General features: G+C 42.7%; 1 protein-coding gene across 4 annotated transcripts in view; it reads left to right on the forward strand.

Annotated features, from left to right (window-relative positions):
• The window catches only part of LYST (lysosomal trafficking regulator), a 149,642-nt gene that overhangs the window by 68,806 nt on the left and 60,325 nt on the right, over positions 1-20,511 (forward strand). For 2 of the 4 annotated variants that reach the window (XM_036016055.1, XM_036016057.1), the window contains exons 20-28: positions 125-262; positions 3,447-3,645; positions 5,387-5,518; positions 8,090-8,717; positions 10,603-10,780; positions 12,354-12,523; positions 13,800-14,030; positions 17,981-18,147; positions 19,010-19,162. In XM_036016055.1, coding sequence (XP_035871948.1) covers positions 125-262; positions 3,447-3,645; positions 5,387-5,518; positions 8,090-8,717; positions 10,603-10,780; positions 12,354-12,523; positions 13,800-14,030; positions 17,981-18,147; positions 19,010-19,162 — 1,996 coding nt within the window. The remainder of the gene's footprint in view (positions 1-124; positions 263-3,446; positions 3,646-5,386; positions 5,519-8,089; positions 8,718-10,602; positions 10,781-12,353; positions 12,524-13,799; positions 14,031-17,980; positions 18,148-19,009; positions 19,163-20,511) is intronic. The other 2 variants (XM_036016056.1, XM_028531098.2) reach the window with 1 other exon arrangement.

Raw genomic sequence — 20,511 nt, forward strand, 5'->3', positions numbered from 1 at the left:
CTTTGCATAAACCTGAGTTCATACACAGTGGTAACCTGATCCATTGCGTGTCTCTGACCCGCACGTGTGCCCCCTTCCGTCACTGTGTGCTAACTGGCGTGTGTGTGTGTGCTTGCTCTCTCAGCCAGGTGTTTGGGGAACTCTGCTAGCAGCTCTGGAAGTGCTCATCCGAGCAGACCACCACCAGCAGATGTTCAATGTTAAGCAGTTGCTGAAAGCACGAGTGGTTCATCACTTTCTACTGACTTGTCAGGTTTTGCAGGTACTTTTCATGTAGCTTTATTTTTGGAGACTTTTTTTTTTGCCATTACTTCTGTTTAATAACTCAATACTGTGAACTCAAATTTCTGTGGGACTTTCAACGGCATATCTCTTTTCCATCCTGCCTACTCTTCCAGATCCCGTCTTTCAACTAATAGTAAAGGGGTTTCTCCACCCCTGCCTCTCATAGTTTGACCTTCACCCTGTCCTTATTCCCAACTCAATTACAAAAGAATGACAACTACTGAATTTCTGAGATGTTTCTTTGTGGTGGGTATAATAGTAACTCTGTAGTCTCTTGAGCGTCAGCAATGGTGAACATTCAACGTGTTCCCAGCTTCGCACAGTGGCAGGATCATGGCTGATGGGGTTTATCTGAGACATGATTGTTCCCAACTAATGCTCGTTCCACATTCCTTAAATAACAAGTACAATCATCTCTTTCCCCTTCCTCTACTATGCACGTGTACAGTTTGTCAGTTTTATGCCAATTATGACATCACAGTTTGTTTCCCTCTATAAACCTCCCGAGGGTGGGGACAATGTTTTTGTCCATCACACTGGAACCCCAGTGTCTGGCACATACAGGCACCAATAGACAGGGTGGGGCAAGAGTAGGTTTACAGTTGTGTTATTTTCCATACGGGCACCTATAAACCTACTTTTGTCACACCCTGTGTTTGTTGAATGAATGAATCCTGAAAAAACAACAACAACAAAAAAACACTTTATTTAGTCTTTCTCGGCCCCTCTGATAAATTAGACGGCCGTCTTTAGGAATATAACAAAGTGGTCTCAGGCCTCTTGCTCACTGAATATTTTATGTACCACTTACACATCAGCTGTCCTCCAGGTCACTTCCTTTTATATCTGTTTTGAAACTTGGTCAATTTCCAGTGAGTTTATCTGACAGTGTGAAATTCTTACTCAGTCTTACCATGTCAGAAAAATAACACATAAATTTGGATATTTCAGTATATATTCTCACTTCATATTATTTCTAAAATGTTAGAAAAGTCTAGGTACTAATTCTTTTCCTCAAAAGTATATTTCTTTGCCCTTCTTCATTCAAAGAGCCTGTTTATCAAATTGACATTTATTAGGAATAGATTTATGTTAGGTGTTGTGGGAAGTGTATAAAGAAGTGAACTTAGTGCCTTGGAGCTTAGTAACTTGTAATAAATTCAATTGATATTAAAAAAAAAAAGAAATGAACCTAGCCATTGCCTTTAAGGTATCTCAGAGTATTTAAGGAAGACGAATCGCTTGTGGCATATTGGATGTGAGGCAGTTCCATCAGCTCGTGAGTGTAATGTGGAGACCTGAACTTGTGTGATAAGAATGGGCACAAATACGAAGGAGATCAATTCTGTTTAAGTAGAAGCTGCAGGAGAATCACGTACACCATGTAAAATTTCCTGCTGGGAGACTAGAGGAATGAGAGCACTGTCCAAGAACGAACGAAACCTGCCACTTTTGTTGTTTACACCCTCTGCATTTGCGGTTACAGTGGACCTGCAGTGGCAGGGACTACTGGGCAGCGGTGTGCAGGGTTGGCAGTGGGAGCGGATTAGAGGGCAAGGCTGGGATTGGTCTGCACTGGTGATGAGCAAAGCCCGGGGATAGGTGGGCACTAAAGATAAACAAGCATAGTGAGAGGAGCGTGCACCTCAGGAAACAAGCATTTCAGCATGTGGAGGACAAAGGAGCTACAGACAGAGTCTTCGAAGAGAACCTGCCCAGAAAGAGGTGGTCTCTGTGCCAAATCATGCAGAAGGTTCAGAGAACACGTAGCTGTAAAGAGCCATTGACTTGGCTGCTCTGAATGGCTGGCAGGATTTCAGAAGATGAAGAAGAGCCGAATGTTGGGGACTTTAGGCTGCATGTACAATAGAATGATTGGAGGCAGTGAAAAGAAATGACAAATGAAAAGTCCAGCAACAAAAGGAGAGAAACCAAATATTAACGAAAGGGTTCCAGCAGGTCAACTTCGGGGATTTTTTTTTTTAATGAAATAGGTCACCAGCAACTATTTGTAAGGAGTCAGTGGAGAGGGCAAGATTGCAGAAATGGGCTGGGGTGGACTTAGGAATGAGTGACTGAGGTGGCGACCAGGAGATTTGGGATAGTAGAAGGGCACGATTTAGAAAAGGGCACAATTTAGAAAAGCTGGTCGTAGCAGGAGTAGCACTGGACCGGGAGTCAGGAAACCCAGAGACCTGCATTCTCATCTTGGCATGGCCAAGGGGTTTTGTGCTGCTTCTGCAGGCTCGGCCTTCTCTTCTTGCATCTGAGGTAGTCAGACTGAGCCGTGTCCAAGTTATCATCTGGATGCTCTGTTTTCTGATTGAGCAATACGCAGAGTCAGTGAAGAAGAGTGGATGTTGAGATAGATGTTTGGACATGGGAGGGGGGAAGAGGAAGTTTAACTCCCATAGCTTTCATCTAGAGGCCAGCAGCAGCCCATGGAGAATATAATTTGTTACTCTCAGTGACTCCTCGGCAGTCTTCCGGGTCTCATTATCCCAGGCAGCAGGTGACACTGTGGGAGAATGGCAGAGGTCCGAGTCTGAGTGCCACGCTGCCTACACATTTTCTGTGAGGTTCAAGTTGTCATGTACATGACTGCTTTGAGCCTCCATGTTCTAGAAACGAGGGGCAAAACCTCTGAGAGCTGCTGTGAGAAAGTGCTTTGTAAACTGGGGCACACTGTGTTCATGTCATTGGTTTTCTCTGCTGGAAGCTTCTGCAGTCCCATAATAGCAGCAGTAGTGGTGACTGCAGTGATCATAGTACCAATAGTAGTAACATCTCTGTGTGAGGCACTGTCACTCAGTCCTGATACAGCCCTCTGAAGTAACCAGGTGTGATTCCCACATTAGTCTATGAGGCATGGAGATAGTAACTCTGTCCAGGGTCACTCAGCTGGTGAGCCAAGGAGCTGGGTGCAAACCTAGGCAGTCTGAGGCCCTGCTTGGGGGTGCTGGGGTACAACTTTGCCTCAGTCAATGAAGATGCGTGGACTAGGATTAAATGGCCATGCATCTAATAACAGAATTGCTTGATTGAGAAATTGCTTCTCAGTGTTGCTATTTCTATCTTAAAAGGAATATCTTGCTTAAGTGAAAAATGTTACTTGGCAGTTCTCTTTCAACCTAAAGAGAGTTTGATTTTTATTTTTCCAGGAACACAAAGAGGGGCAGCTTACATCCTTACCCCGAGAGGTTTGTAGATCATTTGTGAAAATTATAGCAGAAGTCCTTGGATCTCCTCCAGATTTGGAATTATTGACAATTGTCTTCAATTTCCTTTTAGCAGTTCACCCTCCTACTAATACTTATGTTTGTCACAATCCAACAAACTTCTACTTTTCTTTGCATATAGGTAGGTATAATCATTTTTGTCAGATCTTGGCTATCTCCCTTTTTGCTTTTCCTTCCCACTTCATCCGCATTTGTTTGATAGTCATCGGATGGCCTCTGTGAGCTAGAAACTGCCCTAACACCGTGGTGGGGACAGGGCAGAGGGCCATGAAATGAGCCAGGCGTGCTCTCTGCCTCCAGAGAGCTTCAGTGCCAAGCGGAGAGGGGAGGCGCTGAGACAGACGCTTACCCAGACCTAAGTGAGCTGAAGCTCTAGGAACAGATGAGGCCACTAGAGAAAAGAGGAGAGAGAAGAAAAAGGAAGCTAAGGACAGAACTGTTGATAATAATACTACTGAGAGGTCAGGATGAGAAAGAGCCATCAGTACGAGAGAAAGATAGACTAATCAGACTTCTACAAGAACTGGGAAAATGCAAGAAAGCAGGCAACACTGTACCTATGAGAAAGCTAGATAGTAAATGTAGAGAGGAAAAGTGTTGTAAAACAGCCATTTTAAGAAATGGAATAAATTGATTCAGCAGCAGTAAAAATCCACATGAAATTCGCATGATTGTGTGTTAGGTTCAGCGCACATGTAGTGATTAAAGGACCATCAAGACTCTGGGTGCAGGGTAATTACAAAGATGTATAAAATATGGTCCCCCCACTTAAGGAGTTTACAGTCTAGAAGAGGGGACAGAGACCTAAACAGGCACTTACACTGTAGAAAGCACGGTGACAGAAATCTTGTTTTGTGGTAACGTAGAGACTGGTGAGGGGCGTTTCCTGGGGGAGGCGATGCCTGCTCCCCATTGTAAAGGTTGAGTAGGAGTTGGAGGGAGGGCCTCCCAGGCACAGCAGTAGATGTGGCTAAAATGTAATGTGAAAAAATGGCTGGAAGGGGGCCTGGGGACAGGTCATGGAGATTCCTGTAGACAAGGTGCATGTCCAGAGGCCACAGAGAGGCACTGGGTAGTTTTCAGCAGGAGTGGCATTTGCTAGAGAGAACACTGTAGCAGGGAGGGTTGGAGGCGACCACAGCTCCATCATGAGAGCCATTCAGAAGTCTGTGACGGTCATCCAGGTCAGAGGGGAGAAGAGCCTGCATTCTGGGACTATGCAGGGGGGTTCAGGGAGCAGGAAATAAAGTCACAGAACCTGGAGACTGACTTGCTGCTGGTGAAAGAAAGGCAGTGGTCAGAGGTGGCTCCAGGGTTATGTGTGGGAAGTGGGTGCTTCTACCCAACCAGAGAACAGAACGGGAGTGAATTTAGGGCAGAAAAGATGATCCAGGTTTAGATTCGTTGCATTTGTGTTGCATTTAAGAAATCATGCAGTTGAATTTACAAGCATGAAGCTCAGAAAGGAAGATAAAGCTATAGGTATGAATTCTGGAGTCGTTTCGGACCTTGTAGGAGATACATAAAAATATAAGACACAGTCCTTTCCTCCATGAATGAAAAGATGAACAGTCTCCTCAGAGACATCAGATGAACATAAAAATGGACCATTGGCTGTTCAAGTATAGAAATAATAGCAAGAATTCAAGGAAAATAGTAAAAGTCCACAAAAATATCTATAGTAAGAAACTGTCCAGTACTCACAGACCAAACATGCATTATTATTACAGTATGCCATATTTCTCACTTTGAACATCTTCAGTATTTTTGTAAAAATTATATTTAATGATTTGCTACTACAGTTAAATTTGTATTTTATCCTTTTTAACACATTACTGTCTCACAATTTTTTTCAATTCTAGATGGCAAGATCTTCCAGGAGAAAGTAGAGTCAATCGTGTATCTGAGGCATTCAAGCAGTGGGGGGAAGGCTGTCCCTAGCCCTGGACTGATGGTCATACGTCCATCCGCTTTTACCGCATCAGCACCGGAAGGTAAAAATAACGAGAATGAACGTATCAGCCTCCCCAGTTTAGATCTGAGTAGTAGTAGATACATAAAGTGTCCATGTTTCAGCACTGCAGTACAAACTGATATTCAGACTAGATAAATGAAAGGCTGAACTCAACAATTACAGAACATATGTAAGGAATCCATTTCACTGCCCTCTGGTATCAGTACCCTCACTCGGTATAACATGTTCAGGAGAATTTAGGAAACTGGGCTCATGCTGTCTTGTTCTGTAGCTCTCTGTCCCCTCTTTTTTTTAAAAAAAAATTATTTATTTACTTTTAGAGAGAGGGAAAGGGGAGAAAAAGAGAGAAAAACATCAATGTGTGGTTGCCTCTTGTGCATCCCCTACTGGGGACCTGGGCTGCAACCCAGGCATGTGCTCGGCCCAGGAATCGGAGTGGAGACCCTTTGGCTCACAGGCCGGCACTCAATCTGCTGAGCCACGTCAGCCAGGGCTCTGTGCCCTCTTATCATAGTCATTTGTCTTGAAACTTCTGATTTATTTTCCTACTGTCTTTGGAAGCTTTGGCTTACCCTCTCCTTCCTACCTAAACACATCATCCTAGACAAGTTCACTTGCCATGTGAATAGCCATCCAGTAGTCCAGTGTCATGGTCATTGACTCTGGGGACCTGTCTCTCAATTTTGTCTGCCGACATGGGTGCATCTGTCCTGGACTTCGTCGCAGCAGGAGCGCTTCCCACCTCAGAGACTCGTGTGCCCCTCCTTAATGTCAGGCTCCTGTCCCCTGGTTGATCACCCTTCCAGGTTCCCTTCTGCCTGTTTTCCTCACCCAGCCTAGACCCCTTGAGCCAGTAATTTTCTGGACACTGTCTTCAGTTTCCTTGTCCTCTTGGCCTTTCTTGACCTGAAAAGCCCTACCCTTGCCTCCGTCTCACTCCCCTCACTCTGCTGAGTGCCGCTAGAGAAAGTCATGGCTGAGGGTTCCTGCCATAATGGGGGTCTCCACTGGCCATTGGCCTTTCATGCTGGCTGCCCTTAATATTCCTGGTTTTCAGAATTAATTCTCTCTCCTGTTTTCATAGTATGTTCAAGTCTTCAAGCTTACAGAGCTTTGCTACTTTCCTGATTTACTGCTCGTAACCGACTACCTCATCTCTACCGTTATGAGAAAAAACCGGTGTGTGTGTCCTGGCTGTGAACTGGCCAAGGGTCTTCCCCTCCTCACTGCTGGGCATTGCTTTGATTGCAGCCCCATCTGTCCCATCTCGGGCTGCAGCAAAATTACTCAACTCTGTGGCTGAGGGATGAGATACATGGGCATCGATCTCCGGTTTTGTTTCTCTTCCAAAGTATTTCAGTTATTCTCTTGCACATTTTATAGCCTTTTATTGTACTATTTTAAGCCTGTGTTTTAATTTTATTTTATAGCAAATGTCTATTTTAAAAATCATTGTGCATCATTCTGGAACATTTTCAAATACAGTCATTTCTTCCAGCTCTTTGAACAGAACCCTTTCGCAGCCTTAGCCCTCCAGCCAAAATCCAGAAATAACTAGGAAAAACATCTGAGCTGTGGAGCTCTTTTATTACCACCAAGTCTGTGCCCTAAAGCGGTTCATTCAGTGCCCATTCATTCTATATGAGGGCTTCTCAAGTTGTAGCAGAAAAATCAGCTGGAGAGCTTGTTAAATAAAACACAGTTCCCTGGACCTGCATGGACCTGGGGTGGAACCCGAGCCTGTGTGTCCCTAACAGTCACGCAGGGGATGCTGGCCCCCAGCTGATGGCCAACAGACCACTCCATAGCATGCACTTCTATCTCGTGCACTTAGAATGAGGGACGTTTCTGGTCTTCATAGAATATTAGAAGCAGCAAATAGGAGAGCTGAAGCAAGAAGGAAAAAAAACTATTGCTTCTCATGAATAGCAGCAAGAAGTGACTGCAGAAATGGAGTAGAGAGAACAGCCTAGATTCATTCAGTCCAGTAATAATGACAGCAAGACGACGATTACTGCCGTTTATGGGGCCCCTGTTCTGTGCCGGGCACTGTGCTTGGCGCAGCACAAATATCTCACTTAATCTTTAAAGCAGCCTTCAAGGCAGACACTTTCGAACCCTTATGTTACATCTGTAGAAACCAGTACTCGTAGAATTAAGTAGTTTGCCCAAGGCCACCTGACTAACACAGCGATCACTTGATTCCAGTTATAGCTGCTAAGCCCGTTCCTTCCACTATCTCAAACTGCGTCCTAGTGACTGCAGGTAAATTAAGTTTTACTTAATTCACTTAATTTCACTACAGTAGAATCATCAGTCCTAATGATTTTGAGTCATTCTATAATATTGTATTTTGTTAAGTAGACAGGAAAAGACATACATTTTTGGGAGATTTTAATAAAAAGTAGTTAAAAGAACAATAGTTCTGGCACTTGAGAATTTTAAGCATTAGTTACTAGAAACAGTGACTGTATGGATTCTTTAATGATGCTGGGTGAATGGGTTATTGCCCTGGTTGTGACTGATAATGTAGAAAGGATGTGCTCCCACTTAACAGGTTTTCAGGCAGTATTTTTCTGTCTGCTCTTAGCAGGAAGCAGTTCCTCCAAAATTACTCCACCGCAGACGGCTGCCACCCTGCGGCGTTCTAGAAGCCTGCCAGCACTTCCTGCTTCTCCTCTGATGCTGCCACAAAAACTGATGGCAAGTTTGGACTGTGGCATTGACAAGTTACAGAGTACCGCAGGTAATCATGTTGCTTGCCAGCCTGAGCAATGGCTTCCTCCAGGGAGTTCAGAGACGCTGAAAAAAGAGCAAGAGGACGCATTCATCAGTAGCTGTGAGTCTGCAAAAACTGTGTGTGAGGTGGAAGCTGTCCTTTCAGGACAAGCCTCTGTCAGGAGTGGCCCCAGAGGAACGTTGGAGTTTCCAGCGGCCAAAGTAGATCACAGAGAGTCGGAAGCAGAACCCAGAGCAGATGGTGACAGCCCTGGCGATGAGTCCTGCCCACGGCGCCCTGATTACCTCAAGGGCCTGGCCTCATTCCAGCAAAGCCACAGCACCACTGCAAGCCTAGGGCTGGCGTTTCCTTCACAGAACGGGTCTGCAGCCGTCAGCCGCTGGCCGAGTCTTGCTGACAGGAGCACGGAGGACTGGGAAAGCCTAGCCTTTTCTCCTGCTTATGAGCCAAACCACCACCGAACTGCAAATGCTCACAGGTACTCCCGTGTTTTTGCGTGCCACGCCCCTTCCACATGTTTTACTATTCTTTTACTAAGAATTCTGTACTTCTAGAAATGTCTGCATTATGTCACTTCTTACAGTACGAGGGGGGACCCAAAAAACTGGAATTATCTTCTGGAGGGCAGGCCCGGCCCCTTGTAGTACAGGCCTCCCTCGCTAGGAGAGTGTTCTAGAAACCCATCTGTATCAGTGCGCTGGCTAGCGGTGTTGTGAAGGCTGAGTTCAGTTTCAGGGATTTTTTTTTTTAAGACTCTTTCAGTGTGTTTGCCCATTTCATGATGGGTGATTTATAAGTGCACCTGCCCACATTGCACTGCGTGTATTGAGCACTTTCTGACCAAAAACAGCCTCAAAGGGAAATGTTTTGCTGATGTGGAAGACATGAAGCAAAAAATGGCAGAAGCACTAAAAGATATAAAAATTGATGAGTTCAAAAACTGTTTTGAGCAGTGGTAAAAACATCTTAATAGGTGTATTGCATCAAATGGAGAGTGTGTTGAAGGTGACTAAAGTTTAAACATGTAAGAATACACAATTTTTAATTAAAAAATCTGTTTTTTGGGTCCTCCTTCATATAACATGTTTTATTTTATATTTTAAAAAGATTTTATTTGTTTATTTTTAGAGAGAGGGGAAGGGAAGGAGAAAGAGAGGGAGAAAAAAATCAATGTGTGGTTGCCTCTCGCACACCCCCTACTGGGGACATGGCTCACAACACAGGCATGTGCCCTGAATGGGAATTGAACTGACAACCCTTTGGTTCCCAGGCCCATGCTCAATCCACTGAGTCACACCAGCCGTGGCTCATATAACATATTTTAATGACAAAGAAGATACCTTTCTCCTTATGTGAATGCTAGATAATATTGAATTCCACATTTAACCAAACACTAAACCATAAATAGTTCTCAAAGAAAACAATCTTGTAGTTTATTTCATTCTTATGGTTATTAGAGAAAAACTCTTCAGTTCATGGAAATTATAAGGTTTAGTATTGCTTCCAGAAGCATCTCAAGTAGCACCGTCCAGGAAACTTTGAGATGGAAATGTCTTCCCTGCGCGGACCAGCATAGCAGACACGGGCCACGTGTGCCTGCTGAGCACCTGAAGTGTGGCTGGTGCAGAGGAGGAGTGGGATTTCTTTTAATCCTCATGTGAGGATACATCTATTGATTTTAGAGACAGGGAACAGGAAGGAGAGGGAGACATCAATGTGAGAGAGAAACGTGGCACAGTTGCCTCCTGAGCACCACCGACCAAGGGTCAAACCCACAAGCTAGGTATGTGCCCTACCCGGGGATCAAACCCACAGCTTCATGTGTGCGGTACAATGCTCCCAGTGAACTGAGCCACCTGGCCAGGGCAAGGAGCTGAATTTTTTAATTTAATTTTTAAATAGTTTAAATAGCACCAGTAGCTAGTGACTATAGTATTAGACATCATAGGTGTAGAATAGAATACCGTTCAGGAGAATACCTGCCCAAAAGATACTGGTGACAAAAAGTGATGGCAAATTTGTGAATCATAGTTAAATCAGGAAACATTTTTTAATTTAACATAATGAATGTATGTTTCACATGTTAAAATTATGATGGCAGTCATGCACCACATAATGATGGTTCCACAAGAGACCATACACACGACGGCGGAATGCCTTCTGACTGGGGTGGGCAGCGGGCTGCCCTCTGATCAGGGTGGGCAGTGGGCCGCACCACCCAGCATGTGTGGGTGCACTCTGTGGTCGTTCGAAGATGAGATCGAGTAAGGAAGCATTTCTCAGAATGCATCCGGCCCTAAGGGAGTTGGCGTGTCCTTGTCTCCCTTATGCTGTGTCAGTATGACTTTTTTGGTCTGTTGTAGTGTCAGTGAAGATTGCTTGGTTCCCATATGCTGTGGGTTATATGAGCTCTTGAGTGGGGTTCTCCTCGTGCTGCCTGACGCTATGCTGGAAGACGTGATGGGCAGGCTGATTCAAGCAGACGTGCTGTTGGTCCTCGTGAACCACCCATCACCCGCTATACAGCAAGGAGTCATCAAAGTAAGGGCAAGGACTGCCTGTGGTTTCAATTTGGAAAATAAATATATGTGCTATTCATGACTTGAAAATATGTATGTTAAAGTAAACCTAAAGGTTGACTTTATACTTGGGAATAATGAACTGTTATCATTTGTTACTTCTTACTCATATTTTCGTATGCATTACCATCTAATTTTAAGCCCTTCATGGACTGATTCATATCATTATGCATTTTTTTAAGTCTACCATTTACAAGGAACACACAGCTCATTTGAACTCTCCCTGGCAGTGCAGTCTTAGATTGCGGACATTCACTTCAGGTTTCAGCTTGGGGGCCTTCCCTGATCACCTTCTGAGACAGTGTCCCTGTCCCCTGTCCTCACTTACTTGTCATCTCCCACACTGAAAGAGAAATTCCATGAGGGTAGGCGTCTTGTGCCTGGTATACAGTAGGTACTAAACAAATAAATACAGATAAATACGTAGATGTAGGATATTGTTGAATCACTTGCCATTCAACCCAGTATATATTGAGCTTCCATCTCATGTGTAAAACACTGGGCTCGTTGCTATGTGGGATGTAAAGGGGAATAACATGCGCCCATACATTCAAGGAGTTTATAGCCTAGTGAGAGGGAGACATACACCAACTAAGTAAAATGTAAGGACTTCTGCAATGAGTGCTTCAGTGGCAGTATTAATAAGGAGGAGCAGGAACATAGGAAAAGCAATTAATCCTGATGGGGGAATGAGGGATGGTTTCATGCAAAAAGTGTGTTTTGTATTATGCTGTGAACTCAGAGAGCTTTTTAAGTGGGACAGTGTGTAGGTGTGTGTTTGGGGAAGAGTCTGTCAGCACTGCGAGGGAGCCATTGCAGGGGGAAAGGCAGTAGTCCAGGGGGGAAATGAGGAGTTTCTAATCTGGGCGGTGGGACTTCAGAGGGCGGGCAGATGGGAGAGACACTGGCTGGAGCTGAGCTGTGCTGCCTTCATCTTACACACAGGGTCAGGGCAAGAAGAGGTTAGCCCTGAAGCCTGGGAGGGTAGTGCTGCTGTGCTCCAAGAATAGAACCGTGGAAGAAGTGAGTTCGGAAAGGAGAATTGATTTGGTTTTACACACGTTGGTGTTTAAGATGCTAGGGAGGGGTGGAAATGGAGGCCTTTGCTTATGATAAATAATCTGCCAAGAAGTCGAGAAACAGAGGTCCAGGTGCACGTGTGTGCACATGTGCACATGCATTTGCAGAGTGAGCACAGAATGGGGTTGACTAATTTTTTCTCTTCAGAATTTGGCACAAATATTTTGCATACACTTGACTAAGGCTGCCAGTGCACTAGGTGTCTATGTTCAGCTAAAAAACTAGTTTTCCCATCACAAATGTATTATGATCTCCAAGGCAGAGTCATTATTAACATCCTGTAATAGAGACAAAGTTTATTTTGTTTTGCCATGGAAGTGGCATCTTTTTTTTAGCTTTCGATGTCTATGCACATGAAATTAAACAATAACTTACAATTACTACTAATAGTCTGATTTGCATACATTATATAAATTTTAACATGTTATCTAAATTGTCTTAATTTTTTTCCTTAGCTGTTAGATGCATATTTTAATAGAGCATCTAAGGAACTAAAAGATAAATTTTTGAAGAATCGTGGCTTTTCCTTGCTAGCCAACCAGTTGTATCTGCACCGGGGGACTCGGGAGCTGTTAGAGAGCTTCATAGAAATGCTCTTCGGTCGACATATTGGCCTTGATGAAGAGTAAGTGCATTCTTCCCTCCACCATAACTAAGGGTCTTTTGTCTTAAATGTAAAATTTAAGAAACTGGCCCTCAACAAAATTATTTGGCCACTTTTAGAAAAAATCTGCCAGAAGTCATTTTCCAGGTGAATCGACTTACTATTTTCCATGTGATATTCTTTCTGATATAACTTTTTCCTTTATTTCATTCACTAGCTGGAGGCTAGAAACATAAATGCTGCATGAGATGAGAGTGAGAGTTATGATTATATGTCTAGTATCCACAGAAGAAGGCTACTGAACAGAAGGGTGGCCTGTGTGTTCTCAGCAGCAGCTGACCTGAGTGATCCATGGAGAAGCCCCTGTCCCCATGGACCCTTCAGGTCATCTGGGGACCCGCCGGCTCTTCTCCTGGGACTCCTGGTGTTCTGATTACTGAGCTCTGGCCCTGGCATAATGCTGGAGGGTTAGCAAACAAGCACAAAAATAAAAGAATGTTTTCTCCGAACCAGAAGTTTGGCAGGAAAGACAAACTATTATTTTTGTCTATGATGGAAATGAGTGTCTTCTTCTTTTTCTTCTTCTTCTTATTGTTGTTGTTATTAAGTGTCTCCCAGTTACTATTAAGTAGACCGATTTAGACCTTGAGAAATTTATTTGTGGTCGTCATGGCAGCAGTATGTTTCATTTGCATACAGCTTTTGGCTCTTTCAAAGCGATCCTGCATTATCTCATTTGATTCCCACAACAGCCTTGAGAAAGGGCAGGGCAGACATCACCACCCATATTTGGCAGGTAAGGAAAATGAGGCGCAAAGTGCTTGAGTAAGTGTCTCCTTCCATGACAGGCAGACAGTGCTGGGACAAGAGCTTGAGATCTTCTGTTAGACCTTTGTTTACTAGCTCATTCTGTCAAATTCTATGGAAAATAATAATAATTAGTAGTAGTTATTAATAATAATTATGTTCCTGTGCACTTGTTACATAGAGCCCAAAAGCAGAGGTTCTTTGGACACCTAAGGGGAGGGCCAATGGGTGAATTAAAATGAGTCATGTGAAACCATGAAATTGTTTATATGTTTCACTTGTATGTGTTTTTGCCTTGGGACATACATTTAACAATACCTCTTATCTTTGTAGGGGTCTATGGTCTTAAAAAGGGGTTAACAATCCTTGTTTGCCAAATTTATTTTGTATAGCCTCAAAATCAGGTTAAAATGGCCCATATTGCATTGTTTTTTCTTATTTCACAGTTAATGCTTCTGATGTGCTCTGCACTGCGCATTGTTTATCGCAGGTTTGACCTGGAAGACGTGAAAAGCCTGGAGCTGTTCCAGAAGTGGGCTGTCATCCCCGTGCTGGGACTGATAGAGACCTCTCTGTACGACAACGCGCTCCTGCACGCGGCCCTCCTGTTTCTTCTCCAGATGCTGAATTCCTGCTCCAAGGTGGCAGATATGTTGCTGGATAATGGCCTTCTCTACGTGTTATGTAACACAGTGGCAGCCCTGAACGGACTAGAAAAGAAGTAAGTTTTCAATCATTGTTCAAAGCTACATCTGAGGAGTATTTTGGAAAGGGAACTTTCTACAAAACTGATTGGATTAAGTGAGATGACATTTGGAGGAGGCATATTTTCCATCATTTGCAACAAAGTTAGGTTAAAAGAAGGTATTTAGCACTGGTAGGTGTGGCTAAGTAGGCTGGTCATTGTCCCCCAAACCAAAAGGCCGTGGTTTCAGTTCCCAGTCAGGGCACATGCCTAAGTCGAGTGTTTGGTCCCCAGTTGGTGCCTCTACGAAATAATCATTTCTCATATCAATATTTCTCTTCCTCTCTTTTTCCCCTCTCTCATATACATAAAAGAAGGTATTTATATACCTTCTCATATATATATCTCATATATATAAAAAAAGGTATTTATAAAACCTGCTTTTAGGTATCTAGAACCTGAAGACAAGTTGAATAAGTTTAACTGTCTTCAAATGCAGGGTAGGCACACATAGGTTTACCATTGTTCATATGGAAAATAACACAATAATTGATAAATATTGTAATAATATAATAATAAACTCTGTGTTTTACATAGTCACAACTATAAACCTATTTTTGCCCCACCCTGTATATTCACAAAGCTTCTAGTTATGGTCTTACAGAATTATTATGCCATCAGGAATAGGAGATTGAGGATTAGAGGGATATAGTCACTTGAAGATCACACAGCTAGTAAATAGCAGAGAACATGAGACTGTGTGTGTCTCACTATAAAAGCCTGTGTTTTGAATTCATGTGCCATCCTTCTTTTATGTCTGCTACCATAAATTAATTTCTAATGGCCAAAGTATATTGGCAAGTGGCTGGCTACCAAATTGATTATTAAGAGCTTTAAGAAATATGTAGGAGATTATATTTTTATTTGAACTCTGTTCCTTTGGTGTTTGCATTTGTGACATACAGTATAACATTTTTATTAGCATAATATTAGAATGTGTATCTCTAGGAGCACCATTTCATTGCACATTCAAACATTAAATACTATCTACATTTTTGCAGAGAAGGTGGAGTGTATCCTGATGAATTTCTAGGCCAGTGATTTCAACCAATATGCCAGAGAATTTTTAAAATATATAATACCTGACTGTTCAGTCAGGGTCCCTGATTTAATGTGGGGGGCTCCACCCACAGGGCCCCCCCAGATGCCACAGATGAGAACAAGTCTACCAAGACATGATCTGCTTGGGGAGGAAAGGTGGCCAGTCTCTCAGAGGAGAAGGGCCAGGAGCCTGTTCCTCTTGTGCTTTTATTGGGTTCATTTACACAAGAATTCAGGTAAAGCTCATTAATCACTGCCAGGCAGTAAGGATCAAACAATGGATAACAAAGAACTCTGAGGGCCTATTTTGAGTCAGAGTCAGATAGCTAAAGAGCTGTAAAACTTTGAGGAACAAACTTAGTTCATGTTTGGATCCTTATCTTTAATTGAGAGCATTCTAAACAAAGCAGGTTTCACAGAATTTTACATATTCTTTCTTAGGCCTGATGGCCCAGGGAACCTGCCCCTTCCAGCACAGGGCTGCACCACCCTCTGTCATTGTTTCAGGCTTAGGTGGAGCAAGGGAAGTAAGGCAGCCTAGAGATTAGGAGATTTCTCGCAGACAATGAGGACCCTGGCTTTGTCAAAGCTGAGGGGCAAGGGTCCATCACCCCCTTTTGCTGCAGCCCCCAAAGTCCTTCCTTGGGGGCCTCCCACGTGATCGTGCCTATCCTAGGTCATTCCCCCCTTGGGGAATCCTACCGGTCTTTGGCTAACCGACCAAGCATTGGGGGCCAGTTATGGATGAAGTAAAAGGAGCAGAAGCAGCACTCCTGCCAGGGAGATAAGGTTTTGTCTCCTTGGTGGCTTAAGGTCCAAGCTCGCTCCCTCAGCCTTAGCCTTGGCAGGGGTTACAGCTTCTAAATCCAGGCAGGGCAGTCCTCAACAATTTAATATTCCTTAGATTGTCAGATTTTAAAAAGACAACCAAGATACATCACAATTGAAATGCCAAAGGTTAAACACAAAGAGAGAAATCTTAAAAGCAGCAAGAGAAAAAGCAGTTAGTTACCTTCAAGGGAGCTCGCATAAGACTGTCAGCTGATTTCTCAAAAGAAGCTTTGCAGGCTAGAAGGGATTGGTAAGAAATATTCAAAGTGGTGAAAAGCAAGAACCTACAACCAAGATTACTCTACCCAGCAAAGCTATCATTTAGAATCAAAGGACAGATAAAGAGCTTCTCAGACAAGAAAATGTTAAAGGAGTTTATCACCATCAAATCAGTATTATAGGAAATGTTAAAGGGTCTTCTTTAAGAAGATGAAAATAAAAAATGTGAACAATAAAATGGCAATAAATACATATCTATCAACAATTGAATCTAAAAAACAAAATAAACAAGCAGAACAGAACAGAATCATAGATACAGAGAATGTTTTGACGGTTTCCAGATGAGAGGGGGGTTGGAGGGATGAGCCAAAAAGGTGAGGGGATTGAGAAGTACAAGTTGGTAGTCACAGAACAGTCATGGGGATGTGAAGCACAGCACAGGGAAGAGAGCAGAACTTATATGCATGGCCCATGGTCATGGACAACACCGTGGAGATAGCCTGAGGGAGTGGGAGGCCGGGGGGCAAAGGGGGAAAATTGGGACAACTGTAATAGCACAAATAATAAAATACAATTTAAAAAATGACAATAGTCAACACAAGAATAGCTGTCCAGTGAGAATGAATCAAAATTATATTCATTTTTTGGTCAGGTCATCAAAAAACATAATATACTTTTTGGTGTGCCACAGAATTTTAGTAATTTGTTTATATGTGCCATGAGAAAAAAGGCTGAAAATCGCTGCTCTAGGCCAAGGAGGCTCTGAGTACAAGGGACACTCCTCATACTCAGCTCAGCTCAGTGTTTATTGGGCACCTGGTCTGTTTAGGATCTGTGTGCCAGGCATATGAGAAATGCCGAGTTCTACAGCTCCTCAGAATACTTCCTCTCAACTGCAATACAGATCATGAAACTGGCAGAACTCAGAAAGAGTGCATGCAAGCTTCTTCTAAGAGTAGTGTGTTGTTATTTTTAAAAATAAATTATACTTGCTGAATGTCTCTAATATGCTTTATTAATTCACCCAAAACAATAACCAGTTCTAACTCTTGTTTGATTTAGAAAAGTAAATGGATATAAGTATTTATGTTTAACATCACACACTAGGGTAGATTATAAAGGTTAAAAATTGAGGGGCAGAAGTAACATTCATATGTATTAGGTATTTGTGAGTGATTAATATATATTCAAACCTATTACCTCTCTGAATCTTTAAAATAACTACAATTTAATTGAGATTCAGAGGGGTTAACTAATGTATTCAAATTTATCTTTTCTGAGAAGCCTTCGAGGAGTGTTAGTATTCATACCTACAAAATCTCCACCTTCAGTGTGATCTGGGAACCTGCCTAGATTTCCCCATATTAGCTTCTGTTAACCTTGGTTGTTACGCTTACTGCGATTTACTGTTTATAAGTATCTCTTTACTTATCTGATTCTCTGCAAGACAGCTTTTTTTTTTTAAGATTTTATTTATTTATTTTTAGGGAGGGAAGGGAGGGAGAAAGAGAGAGAGAGAAACATCAATGTGAGGTTGCTGGGGGTCATGGCCTGCAACCCAGGCATGAACCCTGACTGGGAATCGAACCTGCGACACTTTGGTTCGCAGTCTGAGCTCAATCCACTGAGCTACGCCAGCCAGGGCGACAGTCAGCTTTTTGACAAGAACCAAAGTGTGTCTTTCTCTACCTATCGCCAGCATGCAGTTCGTATTACCTCCCATAGAGTAAGCATGAGTAAATATTGAATGAGTGTGTGCATTAATGACTGCTGGTAGAACAAGAATTTCAACTAGTTCTCTTGGCCTTAACTTCTTTTTCTTTTTTTTTTTTTAGCATGCCTTTGAATGAATACAAATTGCTTGCTTGTGATATACAGCAACTTTTCATAGCCGTCACAATTCATGCCTGCAGTTCCTCGGGCTCTCAGTACTTTAGAGTTATTGAAGACCTTGTTGTACTGCTTGGATATCTTCAAAATAGCAAAAACAAGAGGACACAAAGTAAGATTTAATTTTGATGGAGTTTTGGGGGGAGTTGTATAGTAGCCAAAAAATGTTATTTGAACCTAATCTCTTTCTTCTTGGAAACTTTATACTAATTTGTGATATCTTTCAGCTTTAAAAAGAAACCTTTTTAAGTGGTAAAAAGTAAAAAAAATTAATGATGTCTCTATGTAATTAGTAGCAGACAACATATTAAAGGAAGCTCCTGATTTTTCTTACCAAGTAGAATTAAAAGGTTTATGTTGAATAATAATGGCCTTTAGTTTTCTTTAATGGCAAATGTTAAGCAGAAAAGTGTGAAAATTTCTGGTTAAACTTTTGACTTATGTATTAAAAAGCTTGTTATGTAAAACAATTATATAAAATGAAATAAATTTGTGGGCTTGTATTTTATAGTGACCATTTGAAAATTTGCTTTAAAATTGCTTTTAAAGACAGTTAAAAAATGCCTACTACCATCAAGAACCCATGTTGATTTAAAATTTTTAATTTAGCTCTCACTGGTGTGACTCAGTTGGTCGGAGCGTCGTCCTATAACTGAAAGGTTGAAGGTCCGATTCCCTGTCAGGCCACATACCTGAGATTGTGGGTTCGATCCCTAGTCAGTCTGGGCGTAGCCTAGGTGCATGTGGTCCCCGGTCCAGGCGTGTATAGGAGGCAACCAATCAATGCTTCTCTATTGCATCAATGTTTCTCTCTCTCTAAAAGCAATGGAAAAATGTCCTTGGCTGTGGATAAATAAATAAAATAAAATACAAATTTTATTTTATTCTAATAAAACATTAGATATTGTATGAATATAAAAATCAAAATCGACAACCACATAGCTTGAAAACATTCTAGTCCCTGCTGTTTTTAGATATGGCTGTTGCACTGCAGTTCCGAGTTCTCCAGGCCGCTATGGAATTTATAAGGACCACCGCAAACCATGACTCGGAAAACCTTACAAATTCATTCCAGTTACCTTCTGCTCCCCCTCAAACAATATCTCAGAAGCGGAAGAGCATTGCTGGTGAGTAACGGACTAACACTGTAGTAACTGTGAGTTGTGAGCAGCTTGGCTTTCCTGTATTCGGGTGCCATTTGCATTTTTAATACTATTAGCTTAAAACGTAAGCTATATAACTTGAGAAAGTTTTCCTCCCAGAAGAAGCTACTCACTGCTTTCTTCTCCATGCTCTTCTCATTTAATGATCTCCTGAGCACCCACGATGTGCTAAGCAATACATTAAATGTTGAAGATACAATGATTTAAAGAACAGACACAGAATCAGCCCTTGCAGAGATTATAAAACAGCAGAGAATTGTAGGGAGTTAGGAATGAGACTAATAACAGTGCAACCACTTTATCAGGAGGGAGGGAAGTGTCTAAGGAGGTGAGATTTAAATGTGGATCAAAAGGAGTTGGCCAGGGACAGGGTCAGAGGCTGTGTGTCTCTGGTGGAGTGGACGGCCCACGTGAGAGTGCTGAGGCAGGAGAAAGCAGGGCTTGCTCAGAAGTGAAAGGAAGCCATTGGTTGGAGTGCAGCGCTGGGTGAGGGATGCGGGTGAGGCTGCCCCACCGGCACGGGCCAGCACGTGTGGTCGCAGCGGCTGTGTGACAGTGTTCAGACTTCGTCCTAATGAGATGTCAGTGAAGGTGTAGCACAGGTGGCAGGACATACTCAGGTTTCCATTTGTAAGGACCGCTGCGGCTCCTGTGTGGAGGGCGGATTAGAGGAGAGCAGGACGGGTGGTTGGGGGTGCAGGCAGGAGGCGATGGTGGCTAACAAGTGGTTAGAACACACGTGACATCAGGGCTTGCTGTAAATTAGCACAAAGCATCAAATAATAAGCATTAATATTGTTAGACTTCCTTATGTTTCCACAAAACTCACTATGAATTTCATACACATAATCCAGAAAGATAGCATAGAACACCTCACACACACATTGGATCTGTATGGCACACCCACACATACATACACATGTATGTTTGAACACTGGATATATATGTATACACACATGTAGGTCCAACCAGAGTACTTGGGAAATTGTTGGAAGAGTAATCACCCTTGAAGTCTTAAGGGCTTTTCAATCCAGATTTTTCTTCTACATTTGTTACACTCCTTCACTGTGTCCAGTTCTATGACAGATTTTAAAACTATGTAGAAAGACTCATCTGAAGAGATAACTGTTAAATGTACATTGTTTTGCAGTAGTATGTTTAGGTTATCCTGAAAGAAAGCTTGCGTGAACAAAACTTCTAAACACCCGAGTTGCCCCCTACAGCCTTCCTTCACTGAACATCCGAGCAGTCCCTGGAACTGGCTCTCGGCCGCACCTCTTGTCCCAGCTAGAATTCCACTTACCCCAAGGCTG

The sequence above is a fragment of the Phyllostomus discolor genome, chromosome 15 (assembly GCF_004126475.2).
Source record: "Phyllostomus discolor isolate MPI-MPIP mPhyDis1 chromosome 15, mPhyDis1.pri.v3, whole genome shotgun sequence".
Taxonomy (NCBI): Eukaryota; Metazoa; Chordata; class Mammalia; order Chiroptera; family Phyllostomidae; genus Phyllostomus; species Phyllostomus discolor.